General features: G+C 37.6%; 1 protein-coding gene and 2 non-coding genes across 9 annotated transcripts in view; 2 read left to right on the plus strand and 1 right to left on the minus strand.

Annotated features, from left to right (window-relative positions):
• LOC5564363 (protein enhancer of sevenless 2B) overlaps positions 1-15,082 on the plus strand; it is a 165,975-nt gene that overhangs the window by 125,863 nt on the left and 25,030 nt on the right. Inside the window, exon 1 of one of the 7 annotated variants that reach the window (XM_021853345.1) lies at positions 2,382-2,421. The exons of the other annotated variants lie outside the window; for them this stretch is intronic. Coding sequence (XP_021709037.1) covers positions 2,392-2,421 — 30 coding nt within the window. The 5' untranslated portion in view covers positions 2,382-2,391. Of the gene's footprint in view, positions 1-2,381; positions 2,422-15,082 lie in introns of those variants that run through there. 7 annotated transcript variants of the gene reach the window in all.
• On the minus strand, positions 5,613-5,684 carry Trnap-ugg. The gene has a single exon. It is a non-coding gene; the product is annotated as a tRNA-Pro (tRNA).
• Trnap-ugg lies at positions 6,053-6,124 on the plus strand. Its single transcript has one exon. It is a non-coding gene; the product is annotated as a tRNA-Pro (tRNA).

A 15,082-nucleotide genomic window follows, 5' to 3' on the forward strand; every position in this document is an offset into this window, starting at 1 on the left:
GAATTTCACAAGAATTGTTATTACTATAGGAAACATACAGTTAATCTATTCTATTATTTCTTCACAAATATCAACAGTTTTCAGGGATTTCATCAGGGAAATTCTGCAAGGTATTCTCTAGAGTCTAGGGTATCGTCTAGTAGTTTTTCCACTAAGTACTTTAGCAATTTATCTACAGAATCTGCTTAGATTTTTTTCAAGAGTCCAAACGTTTTTTTTTTTCTGAGACCTTTGCTTAGCATTTCTCCAGGAGAATTATCAGAGATGATATTAGACCTTCTGGTCTCTTTAGTTTCAATAAAAAAAAATATCTAAATTCTTCCTATAAAATTCCTAAATAAATTCTTTGAGAACTTCAGAAGGAAATTTTTCAATAAAATCTGTACGCTTTCTTAGGATGTTATAAGTGAAGTAATTTCTAAAGATTGAAATGTTTAAGAAATCCTGATCGACCAATTTGTGAAGGAATTCCTTAGAAATCATTAAGGCTTCTGGAAAGAAAAATATTACTTGAATTTTTGCAGAAGCCTTAAACGGGATTCTTGAACGAATTACTAGAGAAATCGATTGAAGAATCACTTGATGAGTTTCTGGAGTACTCAGGACCAGTGCTGTATACATTCAACATTTTACGCGACGCTCCATTCCATGGTCAGCAGTCAAGTGATTTCTCTACACCCATTCGCTACCGTCACCTCTCGCACACAGCACGAGCTGTATAATGAACATCGAGAAACACAAAAACTGCGGGATGAATGTCGTGTGACACGATGACATTTTCATAAATCATGAATTTTGCTCAGATTTCAGAAACATCCGATTATAAACAACAAGAATAGCTCAATCTTTCTTGTTAAGTCAAATGTGACACCCTTACAATGAAAACAGCCCTTATTACGAAAAATGATACAGAAAAAACCGTAACGTTTTCTGATGACGCCATCGTGGTTTGCTACTTTCAAACGACATTTTTCTTTCGTACGTTCGTTTGATCGCTCATTCACAACATGAATGAAAGCAGAAGGCAAAGGCTATCGAATGTCAACCGAAATCGTGTCGGCTTCCGTGATTGCTAACACACTGCTTAGAACTTTCTTATTTTTTTTTTTTTTGAAAACGTCTCTTGGAAAAACTCTCGGAAAAGTTATTGGTGGAATCTCAGGAATAATTTCTTGGGTTACTTTTAGAAAAAAAAACGCTCGTTTGAGTTCTTGAATGTAGGGTAATTTACGTCCTCGGCACCATTCGACTATGCTCTAGAGATGGTCGGGTTTCACTTTTTTCAAACCCGAACCCGACCCGTACCCGACTTATTTTATTTCTTCAAACCCGGACCCGACCCGAACCCGAGACAATAATTGAAAAGCAAACCCGGACCCGACCCGAACCCGAAAAATTTTCGCTGTTCAAACCCGAACCCGACCCGAAACCGGAAAAAGTTTTCCAAGAGAAACCCGAATAAAACCCGAGCTCGAAAAGGTAATAAATTAATTGTTTCGAATGCATAGAAACGCTTTCAAGATGTTACTCTGTTCACAATTCTCATCGAACCCGACCCAAACCCAACTAAACCCGACTTTTTTCAAGCCCGAACCCGACCCGTACCCGATAGTTTTGTAGCCTTCAAACCCGACCCGAACCCGGGTTCGGGTTCGGGTCGGGTTTCGGGTTTTTAAAAGAATCTCTGGAGTAATTACTGCAAAAAATACTGGTTTTATCCATGAACACATAACCAATGAAGGAAGTGAAATCCGCGAAACAATCATTAGATGCATTCCTGAATTGATTCCAGATCGAATTCCAGTAGATTAAAATTATTAAATAGTATTAAAAAATAACTAAAATTATATTTCACGTAACGTCACGAGGGATTCCCAGAGCAGTTCTCAATGCCCTCTGAAGAAAGTCAGTTCCTTTAAGGAGTATTCATAATATAATTGTAAAATAACTCCCTTGGTTCATGTTTGGTCTACTTTCCTTTCTTTAACTTCTGATTGGTTATATGTGGTCTTTAAAATACGTATTCAAGACACATTCTGATATAAGAAAAGATTTTAGAACATAAATCAAAGTTACTTTCAACATTTTAAGAAAATGTTGAAGAAAACTGCTAAACTGTGCACTTCGAGAATAAGCGGAAAATCCCATCCCTTAATGATTTGGATCGAGGTGCAATTCTTACCAGTTCCAAACAATCACGGAGTAGCAATTTTTAACTTGAACAGTCTGTATGCTGTGCTAATATAAAAACAAAAATTCCTGTGCATTGTTATTTACTCCTGCCGTAAATAACTGATCCAATTTCTTAATTTAATCATTATTCTTCATGCATAACACTTATTATCGTGATATTAATTTCCATTCTTTTTATATTTTTCCAGGTAAACAAGGATGATACTTCACCAACATGAATTATTTAAGGTAATTAGTTAAGCGTCAAACATTAAAGTGCATAGAACACATTCGTGAGCCTTTCTAAATATTGAATTGATTCAGTTTAAACTATTTTTAGTAACAGATAGTTTAGTTTTGAGTGTCAACCAAAAAAGCATAGCACCACTAGTTTAACCCACCACACCTTACGTTCTTCTGTGTTCTTTGTTCTTTCTCTCATTCTTCTTTGCTCTTTGTTCCATTCTACTAGCATAGGAATTCTCCCCAGCTATTCATATGCTTATTCGGGTTCATAGAAATCAGTCAGCGTAACCTATTCAAGGGCCAAAAATCGCATGCATAAAATATATTCCGTCAAATATCATCTAAAGCAAGCTGAAAAGCATAGCAAATTTTTTCAGAGTTCACTAAAATGGGAAAACTGCACTTACGCCATTTGCGCCACCTCTAAACCTTCACCAAAAATTCTCATTTTTTCATAGAATGTTATTTTGGGACCGATGATCATTTTCCACTTTGTAAATCCTGACTACGGAAGATTTTTGAAAATAAGCCCCACCCTACTGTACATGTCAATGGTTGTTACTCCGTGATTGATCGGAACTGGTAATAATTGCACTGCGATCCAAATGAATAAGGGATGGGAGTTTCCGCTTACTCTCGGAGTGCAATTTTAGCAGATCTAATATTATTGACCAATAACGACGCCGGCCAAGTCCTTACAGTCAGTTGGGATGGGGAAGGAATGTTAGGGTGTAATGATTGTCGCTTCTAGAGACCGAGAATACCTCTGCATCTTCACAATCGTCACGGGAAGGGTGTTTATTAGTGGAACAGGAAAAGATCTGGGAGTCAACTTTGGTCGGTGATGCGATCCCTGGATAAGGAGGAAAAATACGACTTATACTTAAAGCTAGTTTTATATTTTTGTCTCGAAAAGTTGTTGGTAAAAGATTCAAAATAAACGTCAACATCTATAATGTCGAACCATTCAAAAGAAGTTTTTATTAATGGCGAAAAGAGAAAAACTATATGCATATATTATAAATTATATGAAACAGGAATAATGCTGACACTTGTAGTGACGAACCATACATAGTTTGTTTGAAAATTGCATAAGTGTATTGCTGTGCATTTTTGTCTCAAGAAGAAAAGTCTTTGGTAGAAGATTTAAAAAATACGTCAACATTCATAATGTCCAACAATTCAAAAAATATCTTAAATAATATCATAAATTTGAAATGTATATTAGAATTGTATAAAACAAGCATAATGCCGACACTTGCAGTGACGAACCATACAAAGTTTGATTGAATTACATAAAACTAACGCTTTCATGAAAAAAAAAATGTGTTATCATAAACATGAAACGAGCTCACCAGTTGGTAATCCATCCTCGATTGAACACGAATATCTTTTCGCACTCACACAGCGTGAACAGCAAAACTTCTCGGTGCCCCGAAAACGAACCGTCTTGCTTGGGCTTTTTGAAGCACTGCCCAGCAAAACACGTGAAACGAAACCAAACTCCCGGCGTCCCGAAAACGAAGCGTCTTGCTTGGGCTTACCAAAACACTGCCCTGTAAAATGTCTCTCTGTTTTGTTTGCGTGTGCTCAATATTGGTGGATAAGTGGTTGATCCGATAATCAGCATAGTTTTGAGTGTCAACCAAAAAAGTTGAAAATCTTATGATTCAAAGCAGAAGAAAAGTAGAAATTTGTGTTACAGTTCGAAATCTACAAAATGTATCTTTGGCATTTCTTCGCGTACGGAGAGTCTAACGCTTGTATTTTTGGTGAACAGGTAGGACTCGATTATCCGGAGTATCATTTTTTTTTCACTGCGGACAATCGAATTCTTCGGATAATCGAATAACTAAAATAAAAATTAAAATCTGCGATAAAAGAACTTAAATATTATCGTTTTTCGTTATTTTATTATTGTGATGCAGTGACGCAGCCAGAAATTATTTCTAGAAAAATTATAGGTCTCGTGAAGTAATAAAAAAAATTGACCGGCATACACAAAAATCTTTTATTCAAACACCTCTCTCTTACCTACGTCAAAAACTGCCAAACCATTCATATTTTATAATGCAATACCAAATTATCTCAATTTTAATCATTAAAACTAAAATACAAGAATATATAAAAAAAATCCGGATAATCGAGTCCAAAATTCCGGATAATTGACCCCCGGATAATCGAGTCCGACTTGTATAAGAAACAAGCGGTTTACATATTATATTATCCATAAATTACGGTACAAATGAATCGTGGCGTTTTTGAAGAACCGTGATTCGTTCACTCATTTTCGAGAGTTGACTGTTGTTGCTGGCAGCACTGCCGTATGTCATTGATTCAGGTCAAAATGCGAATCCTAAAGATAATAAGTGGAAGCTGTTAAAACGAACGTATAGATTGAAGTGGATCATTTACAATTGTAATATGCTGAATTTCTAGTAAAATAAATGAAATATACAGCCTAAATCTAAACCTACTTTCAGCTAATAGGATAAGTATTTTGAATATATAGTTGTTAAATTATCCTAGATAACACAGAATCTATAGCAGAAATATACCTAAATATCTATTGAAATGTAGTTTTAACGTTGAATAACTATCATCACAGATGCATCAGCAGATTGTTACGTTCATTTGATTTGAGATTCTTACGGCTATATGTAAAACATGTTTAAGAATAATCATGACAATGAATTTGAGATTTTAGCTGTTTCGCACTCGTTAATCGAAGGTTGCGATCTGCTTAGGATAGTTCGGCGTTGAGCATTACAGAACCCCATTTTCGCCGTAACTGTTGTTTGAACTATTCGTGAGTGAGTCGCCCATCCCTACAATCCCTGTCACCTTGAATCACTTACTCCTCCCTCTTGGAGCCTTCAAAGTTTGTGGTCGATATTATCAATCACCCAACATTAGTGACGTAATTTGGGATGATATGAATTTTGAACAATCAGCAATGCAATTCGATAAATTGTCTGGGGAGCCATGTTGATGTTTATATCTACTATTTGAATGAAGATTACTTCCAAATTGAGCAACGGCTAAAAGCCACTTAAATAAAGCAATAATAATAATAAAGGTTATTTCCCAGGTCACATAGAGGTTTTTATCATTATAATCTCTACAGAACACAATTTCAGTCCAAGACTGGGTTCATCCAAAATGACCTCTTCAGGATCTCCTGCAAAATATTCGGGCTCAACCGGGATTTGAACCCGGGACCTCTCGCACCCAAAGCGAGAATCATACCCCTAGACCATTGAGCCGCTTGCTCTTTTCGATGCCATGAAAGCCTCCAAATTTCTTCCATTCACCTGAAATGTCAAATTACTATGGTGCAGTGAAACGCTGATTGATTATATCACGTCCATTAACGGTACGATTGGTCGTGGTCTATACCCATGTATCTGGTAGTTGCTGTGCGGTGGATACATGTTATGGCAAAATTTGATAAATATGCCGCCCGAAATAGACGCGCGCGAGCAAACGAACGAACCAGTTTGATTCAAAACATTTTTGCTTGCTCAGGTCGAATTTGAACATCGACTGTGGTCGATGTTGCTGTGCAGGTAATTTCGTGAGTTGCACTCCACTTCAAATTGAATGCGCTTGAAAGACTCTCATTTCTGTCAGCGGCTCAATGGTCTAGGGGTATGATTCTCGCTTTGGGTGCGAGAGGTCCCGGGTTCAAATCCCGGTTGAGCCCGGAATTATATTTTGGGATTCGGTTTTGAAACTTGATGATTAAATTATTAGATTTTCTAGTGTTTGATGAATTTCTCAGGAATGGAATTCAGAGATTTCTTGCCAAACTTTTCTAAATGACCTATCTAAAATTGAGAGTTTCTCTTATTTCTCCTTTTTTATTATTATTGAAGCTTTTGTAACTTTTTCACTATAAATCGAAAGACAATGTCCAGTTCGTAAAAAAAAGGCAACAGAGGATGTAGCTAGTGATTGAAGACAAAGTAAACAGAGAGATGCTCTCAATGCTACATGGGTCGTTTAGAAAAGTTCATCGAGAAATATTCAGTTGCAGGGAAATGAGTTCCATAATTTATGCACTGGAGCCGAGAAGCTGCAAGCGAAAATTAGTTGCCACATTTCAAATTCTCGCAACAGTGTGTTTTACTGAATAAGGGCAAATTTACCATTAGTGGTGCACCTATGGGAAAACTGCTAAGATATGGTGAAATATGAAATATGTGACATGTTAAACATATCAGTCGATAGGTTTTGAAAATCACGATTTATTTGAAAAAAAAAAATCTTGTGCTGCCGAATTCTGTCCAACTTGGCCCCCTTGTTCCTACACCAATGAACTCTATCAGAGCTAGAAGATTCATCATCATCATCTCCCTTAAGAGTGTACTTCAGTAATGGTGTTACTGACTGGGTTCGCCGTAAATGAAATGGTTCATCAGCTGTTGAAACACTCAGCGTAATTCTTGTAATGGATTCCCCTGACGTATGAAGATTAGGGTGGTTGAAATATGTTTCCCTATAGATTGTTAGTTTATTTAGTAATATATTTAGTGTCCCTCCAAAATTTACCATTTTTACTGAAATTTTGAAATGAGTTTGGGAACTTGTCGTTTAATTGTTGGCTTAGGTTAGTTTTGTGTTGATTCAGTGCTTAGAATTAAATTAGCTCAATTTCGAAGGAGTGCCAAGAATTCTACTACATATTAATAGAATGACGTGAACTAAAAATCAAGAACTACCCTAATGTAGATATTGATAATGTCACCCCGAGAATGGCTGTTCCTCCCCGGAGATGTTACACAATTAATTGCCATAATCACCACTGTCTGATATGCTATCTAAAAATACGTATCGCTTATTCATGAGTAGTACTCCTGGGGATTAGAATGTCGTATGCAAAGACATCCTTAGCTCACATAAAAACCCCCATCTATTCCTCAGTAGAACACCATGATGCGTTTGTTCGCTATCCTGGTTTTGATTATTCCTGTAGAATCTGCCGATTGTACTGAGCCGGTAGTCGTGAACCACACTTTCAACATATTGGCTAAGAATTTCGCAGCATGTACTTCTATAAATTGGCAACCTGAGAATGAATCATTCACTCAGTTGCTGACCTATGTACCCGTCATCGGGTCATATTGGCGTGACGAAAATCAAGTGCAGCTAAAAGCCTGCTCTCATAATGAGACGACGCGACAAGCCATCGAATTGACCACTAACATCATTCAGGAGCACCGCTCATTCCTGTATATGCGAATATTTGATTGGATTTTGCTTAGAAGTTGCGAAAGCGCGGACATCAGTTTCAACGTATTCCTGTACCGTAATGGCTGCGAGCTAGAAGACGTGGTAGGATGCTGGAATGACACTGAACACTTGGTGATGAATCTGACTGTGGATCGTATTCGAGGGGGTGATACGGATGCTGAAAAAGTATTGCGACCGCTGTTCTTGGGAAAGTCGTTCAAATCAAAAAGGAATGAAAGTAGATCCGTAACTGGAACCATTCGGATTGATATTGGAAGTATCGTTTTAGTAACAATGGCTGTATGTTCAAGTTTTAAGTATGTGTTATTGAAAATGTAAAAAATTTAAATTGTAATGATTTACATTACGAACGTTCTAGATTGGTTAAGTAAAGATTTATTGTAACAAGCATGAAAACAACGGAATTGGAAAATGATACATAGTTAATAAATCATAAAAAATCATCTTAAAAAAGCTAAGTGAATCATGGAGTGAGCCAAAGTGCTTTACCCTGACTAATCTGTTCATTTTTACTTTGGTGGTCAGAAAAGTAAATCAAAGCACAGTCTGAGGGGTAATCTCTAGTCTAGGTGGGTCTCTCACTAACCCTAGCTTTGGTTGATCGCTATGAAATACAGGTTTATTAGTCGAAAATTTTCAATTAATCGAGAACGCCAGAACAGATTGATGAAAACAATAATGTTGAAGTTTCATTTTTAAATTATCTGTAGTTGGCTGGACTTCTCCTGGGGCTATCTACACTGATACCTTGATGGCACCAGCGTATCGTCACGCCATTGCCAGACGTATTGTAGAACGCCGTATTCGTCAGTCTTGGTCGATACTATTCCAGTTGCCCTGAACCTCTAGGAATCGTGGGTCCTCTTCTGCTGTGTACAGCCATTGTATTCGCGGCATTCCACGAAATCGTTGACGCCTACCTGATTCACTGCTGAGTATGCAAAATAATACAGCCCAAATAGCGCTAGTTTAAAAACCTTACTAAGAGGAATCTGTCTAGGTAACCTTTTGAGCCCAGTTTTTGCTACTTTCAACAAACATGAAATGACAAACTCGCGTGCCAAGACTCGTGTATGAGTGTTTGTCAATAACGCAGTCGTTGCTATACTCATTTCTGAGTTAACTACAAGAGATGTATGTGCTGTCATAATAGATGTATCAGTTGATCGTATTAATATAAAATACGTTCAATTTTACGAATTAAACGGCCATGCTATAGATCCCCTGTCAACAAACTTGGAACTCTGTGATCTGTATTAAATTAGATGCGACCAAATTTCATGGATACTCTTCGTCTACAGTTATTTGGATTATACCTTTGATTCTATAATGTTCTACATTATGGGAGCTTTTGAAGAAGCTTGTCTTTTGTGATCAATATATCTGAGATTTGCCCCGCGATTCAAAAAGGTTGGGCAGGCTTGGATTTTAATTAAAAGATTCCTTGGACCTTACCTAAAAGATTCCTATTGTTGAATTTTAAATAAGCATTACGTGAAACACTTATGAGAATGAAAACTAAATTGAATATATCTGGCATTTTTTTATTGCCGGTACTTAAATCATTAAATTTCAAAACACTTAAACAACTATCTTTGGGTCGATCGCTAGCTTGTCAGGCGAATTCTTTGACCTTTCAACCCTCCCAACCTCCACCTTCGTGGCACTTATGAGGTTGTCGCTAAGTCGGTGGCCTCTCGCTAAGTAAGTGCTACATCAACATTTCCTCCCCCTATTTCCAGTTACGGTAAAAATAGACGTGGCCGGGAATAGTGGTACTGATGCTTTTATTTGTCTTGTTCAAGATTGAATCAAGGTCAACTCCCTAACCTTGTTTCTGGAAAGCAGTCTAGATGAGATTATCAAAAAGAAACATGAATATTAGTAGCGAAGACCCATCAAAGACCTCCATGTCCCTCGCAGTTGCCCAAAATTTTATGGCTTATTAGGTAATCTAGAATGCCGTGCAAAGTGTACTGCGATCTGTCAAACTTGTACCTTTTGCACTACCGAGGGACCAAATGCAGTACTAGAAGTGGTACCCAATCTGAGCCCGAGTGGGACGGACCTGTTACTAGTATCCAATCTACGAAGTATACCGTAACTACGCTAACGCTCACGAATATTTCGATAATTTGTTATGAATCATAACGTTTCCATGAAACACCAATAGAATGATGCTATTTATGAACGACCCCTAAAGTTAACATAGGTGACAGAAGGTAGGTACAGTTGTAAATGTACTTGAAATAGTTATTTTTCATGCGGTTCAACTTTTTTTTTCTTAAGACCCCTTATGTTCCTAGAAATATTTTTTGCCAACGTCACTGCATCATACAAATAAAATAACGAAAAACATAATTTCAAGTTATTCCATCGCAGATTTTTTTTTGTTTCAGTAATTCGATTATCAGGAGGATTAGATTATCCGAAGTGAGAAAAATTGATAGGGTATGTGTACCAGTTATGGCCATAGTTGTTCCCTATTTCGCCATACGTGATACTTGAATTCATTCACATTTTGAAAAGTTTTGTGTGTTTTAGGAGTAAGATAAAGAATGTATCTTGATGTTAAAACATTCAAAAATATTAAAAATGTGAAACCTATCGAAATTCCACATATGGCCAAATAGGGATGCACTATGGCCATAACTAGTACAATTTCCCTACTCCGGATAATCGAGTACGACCAGTATAGAGTAATACTTGGCCTAATGTCACGATATATCTCCAAAACAAATTTTTAGAAATAATTTCCAAGTTATGTATGGTCGGATTGTTTGAAGAATCTTTATTAAAGCTAAGCAACATTTCTTAGTTTTTATTTTTGTTTGTCTTTGGATCCTATTCAGTATCTTTTTTCAGTCTTTAAACTTCAGATTTATTTTTCAGATAATTAGCCGCTACCAGCCCTATTATTACCTACTGTTATTAATTATTTTGTTAATGTTCCTAGAGCATTTTCAATAGCAAATTTAGTTTGAAAAGAAATGTACGACATGCGCCATTTGGTTGAATTCAAAATGTATGTATATTGAGTACACTGTACTGTACTGTGAGGAAGTAATGTAGTGTTGTTGAAGTATCCATGATAAGCAGGCTTAGAGAAATGTCTGTATGGAAACCAATTGTCAGTTATTGCTCTAATCTTTTCTCGTAAAGACGCTTTGAGGAAAAAATAGTAGTCTCCGACGGACATGGGCGGAGATGAACCGATTGCCTGTTTCTGATGGAAATAGACAGAAATCCGAAAAAAATGGTCTCTGATGGACGAAGACAGAGTACCCGAAAATGGATTCTGACGGAAATGGGCAGAACTCCAGAGCAAAACTGGTGACTCTAATGAATACTGAGTCCATCTATGAGTGTGAAATAGGAATATTTAAGTTGTATTGAAAATTCTTCATCTAGTTCTGGACCTTGAATGAAGAACATATGGCTTTGAAAAAGCAGCTGAGGTTGATGCAAAAATAGCATAAAAAAGAGCTCCAAAAACGAGGCGTAGAGGACCATTCAAGCATCAGAGAGCAACTTGAAATGGCCTATAATTCGAATTTCGTACTATCTTTGGTGTCAAAATCCGATGATCTTTGTCTGATGACACAGTTCATTGAAATTCACACCGAACGACTAACTAACATGTGAATGTCTAATGGTTACCTCTATATAGAACTTCATGAGTACGCTGAAGATTCTGAACGTTCCAGAATGTAAACCTTCTAAAGAAGAGTTTGAATTAACAAATCAACAAGGCAAATATTTGGTTAAAGATTAGAATTTCCAAAATTAGCGATTCAGTATAGATCATTTGTAAATCTTCAATGGAATGAATTCAGAACATGATATGCATGATGGAAGGTCATTTCATTACTCGAACGTTATCGGTTGTTTACATTACAATGGATTGAGAAAATACTTAGCAGCAACTTAATGAAAATTACCATATTACTTATTGCAAGTTATCTTTCTTGCTCTCTTCCAAGAGGTGGGGAAGAAATAACGCAACAGTTCGATTGCTCCAGAGGCTCCACGAGGAAAACGGTGGACCTAGGGAACCGGCTAGCTACCAATTGAGGCAAGGTGCAAGCGGTAATAAAGGGCTTAACTCAAACTCAACTCAATACGAAGAACTCATCAGAATGTATTTTTTTGCTGCATTTATGCTCGGAAACAATTCTCTCGTTCACATTTCTTAAAGCTAGAGTACCTGCTTAGCTACTATGACCTCATCAGCTTCGTTGGGGGCCCCGTACCATGGCTGCATCCACGAATAACTACAGCCGTCGCACTATGCACACGTACAGCATACGTGATTGCAAGATTGTTGCATTGATGCACCACTAATGTCGTACCAGGCTGTTGCGCTGGATTGTTGCAGTGTGATTGTCGCAGAGGTGTCCAATCCGATCGTGTCGCACATGGTGTTGATGTCTCCCGAAGCGATCGTGTCGCACCAATGCCATGCAATCGTCGCAACAAAGTGATGATGTCACTCCTCTCCTCTCCTCTTTGCGTAGATCCTGCTCATGCAGCCTCCCGCAGCGGTCGTCTTAAGGGCACGGGGAAAGTACATGCAGTGAGAGAGACAGAGCGTCTTGTCCGGTCTTCACGTGCCAGATTGGACTGCAAACAAAAGGCCCTCTTTTGAGGTTGTCACATGTTAGCTGGAACTGTGAAATCACCAGAATCCCTGTATCCATACCTGGTTTTGAAGGCCTTCTGTTCGTATATATTTCGTCCGGTTAACGTGGTTTAATTGTAATTAGCAATGGGCTGAAATTGAGTGACCATGTTGATGATGTAAGTTACTAATCATGAACCTCATTACCTTGGTTTTGGGAACGGAGCTCTATGATCTCGATTCGCTCAACGAATTGTCCATTCGTAGCACATGATCAGCACTTAGTACATGCGAGGAGAGCTAAATGTTCGTATTAGTGCTACGTTATGTAGAAAGGAGGACTTTTATGTTACCTCTATAACCTGCGTGTCAAATCCAGACCCTTCGGAGGCACACGCAGTTTACGTACTAGACGCGGGTCTTTCTAAGGGTAAAATAAGGTCGTTAGAGTTGATTCCTTATATGGCATCATTAGAGATATCACCTTCTCAATTGATGTTTTGGATTTTGATGTCAATTTCACTTGATTCTAACCACCATGCACTTTATAGAAGGACCGGACTGCACGCTAGCAACTTCAGTGGTACAATGATCATCCTATTGTTTGGCATTGTTGGAGATCTTGCTGCTTGTTCGTGGGGTGATGTTGATCGTGAATCGTGGCAAAGAGAGGAGGTACGATGAGGTTTGATATGATAGTGTGCATTTATTGGTAACTTGGATGCACACAGAAAATTTTGGTCACATTTTTGTCGGCATAATCTCGTATTTTGTAACATACTGGAAGAGAGGAACATAAAGATCGTGCGTCCCATCAGCATTGTTTCCTAATTTTGTGAGTACACCTGTGCACTGCAGTGATAGGAAAGTGGGAATGATTGTAATGAATTTCACCAATTTCACCAACTATACGGTACCGCTGGTGCAATACAATATTGAAATTTAGCCAAGCAAATATCGATAAAACATATAGATGTAGATACTTGGATGTAGCTAGCAGAGGCGTCTCGTCAGCCTGTTCAACCTGTTCATGGAACAAGTAGACCATTTGAATCAAAATTGTGCAAAAATATTAAAAAAAAAAAACAAAGCAAATTCAACACAGAATCTTAAAATAGCATGAGGGTTTTCAATAGAGTGCGGGTTCTTATGCACTAGAAGGAAAATAGAATGACATTCATCCAAAGACGCTAAAAACGTTCCCGTCGTATACATACATCATGGAAATAGCTCGCTTGATATCCACAGCAAGAGCGTGGTGCAGCGCAAAAGCTGAAGAGACATGCCGTCGTAAACGCTACTGTGCGTTCACAGCCCCTGTAAGTGTTGAACCAAATCCCATATAACTAAGCTCCCACATTCATTCACAGCTTAGTAATACGTATACGCTCTGAAGCATACATGTGTGTAGCCAACCTGTTCTACGAATAAATTTTTCGTGCACGCTTAAAAGATTCCTCATAAAATATATTTTGTTCGAAACCGCTCGAGTGCTCGTTTACCAACTTAGAAGGATATCCATAATATAACTAACAAAGGTTCTAATAATTAAAATCAAAATGATAAAAATTAAAGGCATACCTTGTACATGTGAATTTTATTCATTAATTGTTAGACTAGAAAATTCTTGGCTTGTGTGAAGTTAGCACAGCCAATATGGAAAATTGTTAGAGTGTAGAGCATGCAAGGATGATGCAAAATTTCTGGCAATATGATGTCGGTTTCTGTCGTTTCTTTCAACACGTTCAACCAGCCGCTTGAACAGGCTGAGGAAGATGATAAAAGCTAAGGAAGAATGTGCATAATGCTATTGAATAGGGTGGTGCATTTTTTTTTTCTTCGTACTTCAACCTAAACAAAGATCGACAAAACTAGTTGTTGTTTTTTTCTTTTTTATTAAAAAACAATAAGTTCATGAAACTTGTTCAAAAATTTTCACGCTCAACAATCACAGGATGGAAATAACAGACAATTCTGTGGTTACGCAAGAGAACATTTTGAGGCACCCAGATGGAATTTTTCGTGAACGCAATACTTCTGGAGACTTCGAAGCGATTACCATTCTTCGCTACAATATCACATAGAAATTTTATCGAAAGGAAAAAGGACGATGAGTACTTTTTACTGAATCGAAAAAAAGCAGTTGAAATTAGTCACCCGGCCGAGGACTTAGCTAAAGAGAAAATCGATGAAGAGAAATCGATCACTGCTGATACGCCTTTATGATACTAAACGCGAGATTTGTTCATACCGGTACAATTTTCAACATTAGAAGGTGCTCATATTACGAATTCACATTCAGTTTCAAAATCCAATTTTTTGTTAGGAATTGATGAATTTAGAGATCCCCCACTTCTTGTTGTTTTCGTAGTAGCAACCATATCAAAGAAATGTAGTATGACACTTTTTCTGATATGGCTGCTACTACAAGCAAATCGAAGTGTAAATCTTTGATTTTTTTGAATCGGTGTCACTGTCAAGCACTGTTTTATTGGTTTAGTTGGTGGTATCATAATTTCCATCAGCAGCAAGAATCCATGTACTGTATTTATTCGTTTGCTTTGTCATTAATGAGCTAGTTCCATGAAAAAAAAATCTAGATGTGGGGTGACTGCAGGAACAGGAACATGTACATGTCTCCACCTCCACCTCATCATCACCCTCAAGAGCGAACTTCAATAATGATGGAAGTGATTAGGTACGCTGTAAATGGTTCAGTTCATCAACTGTTGAAATACTCAGAGGACGTGTAATGTTTGTAATGAAATTCCCTATTGTATGAAGCTT

This window comes from Aedes aegypti, chromosome 3, assembly GCF_002204515.2.
Source record: "Aedes aegypti strain LVP_AGWG chromosome 3, AaegL5.0 Primary Assembly, whole genome shotgun sequence".
Classification (NCBI taxonomy): Eukaryota; Metazoa; Arthropoda; class Insecta; order Diptera; family Culicidae; genus Aedes; species Aedes aegypti.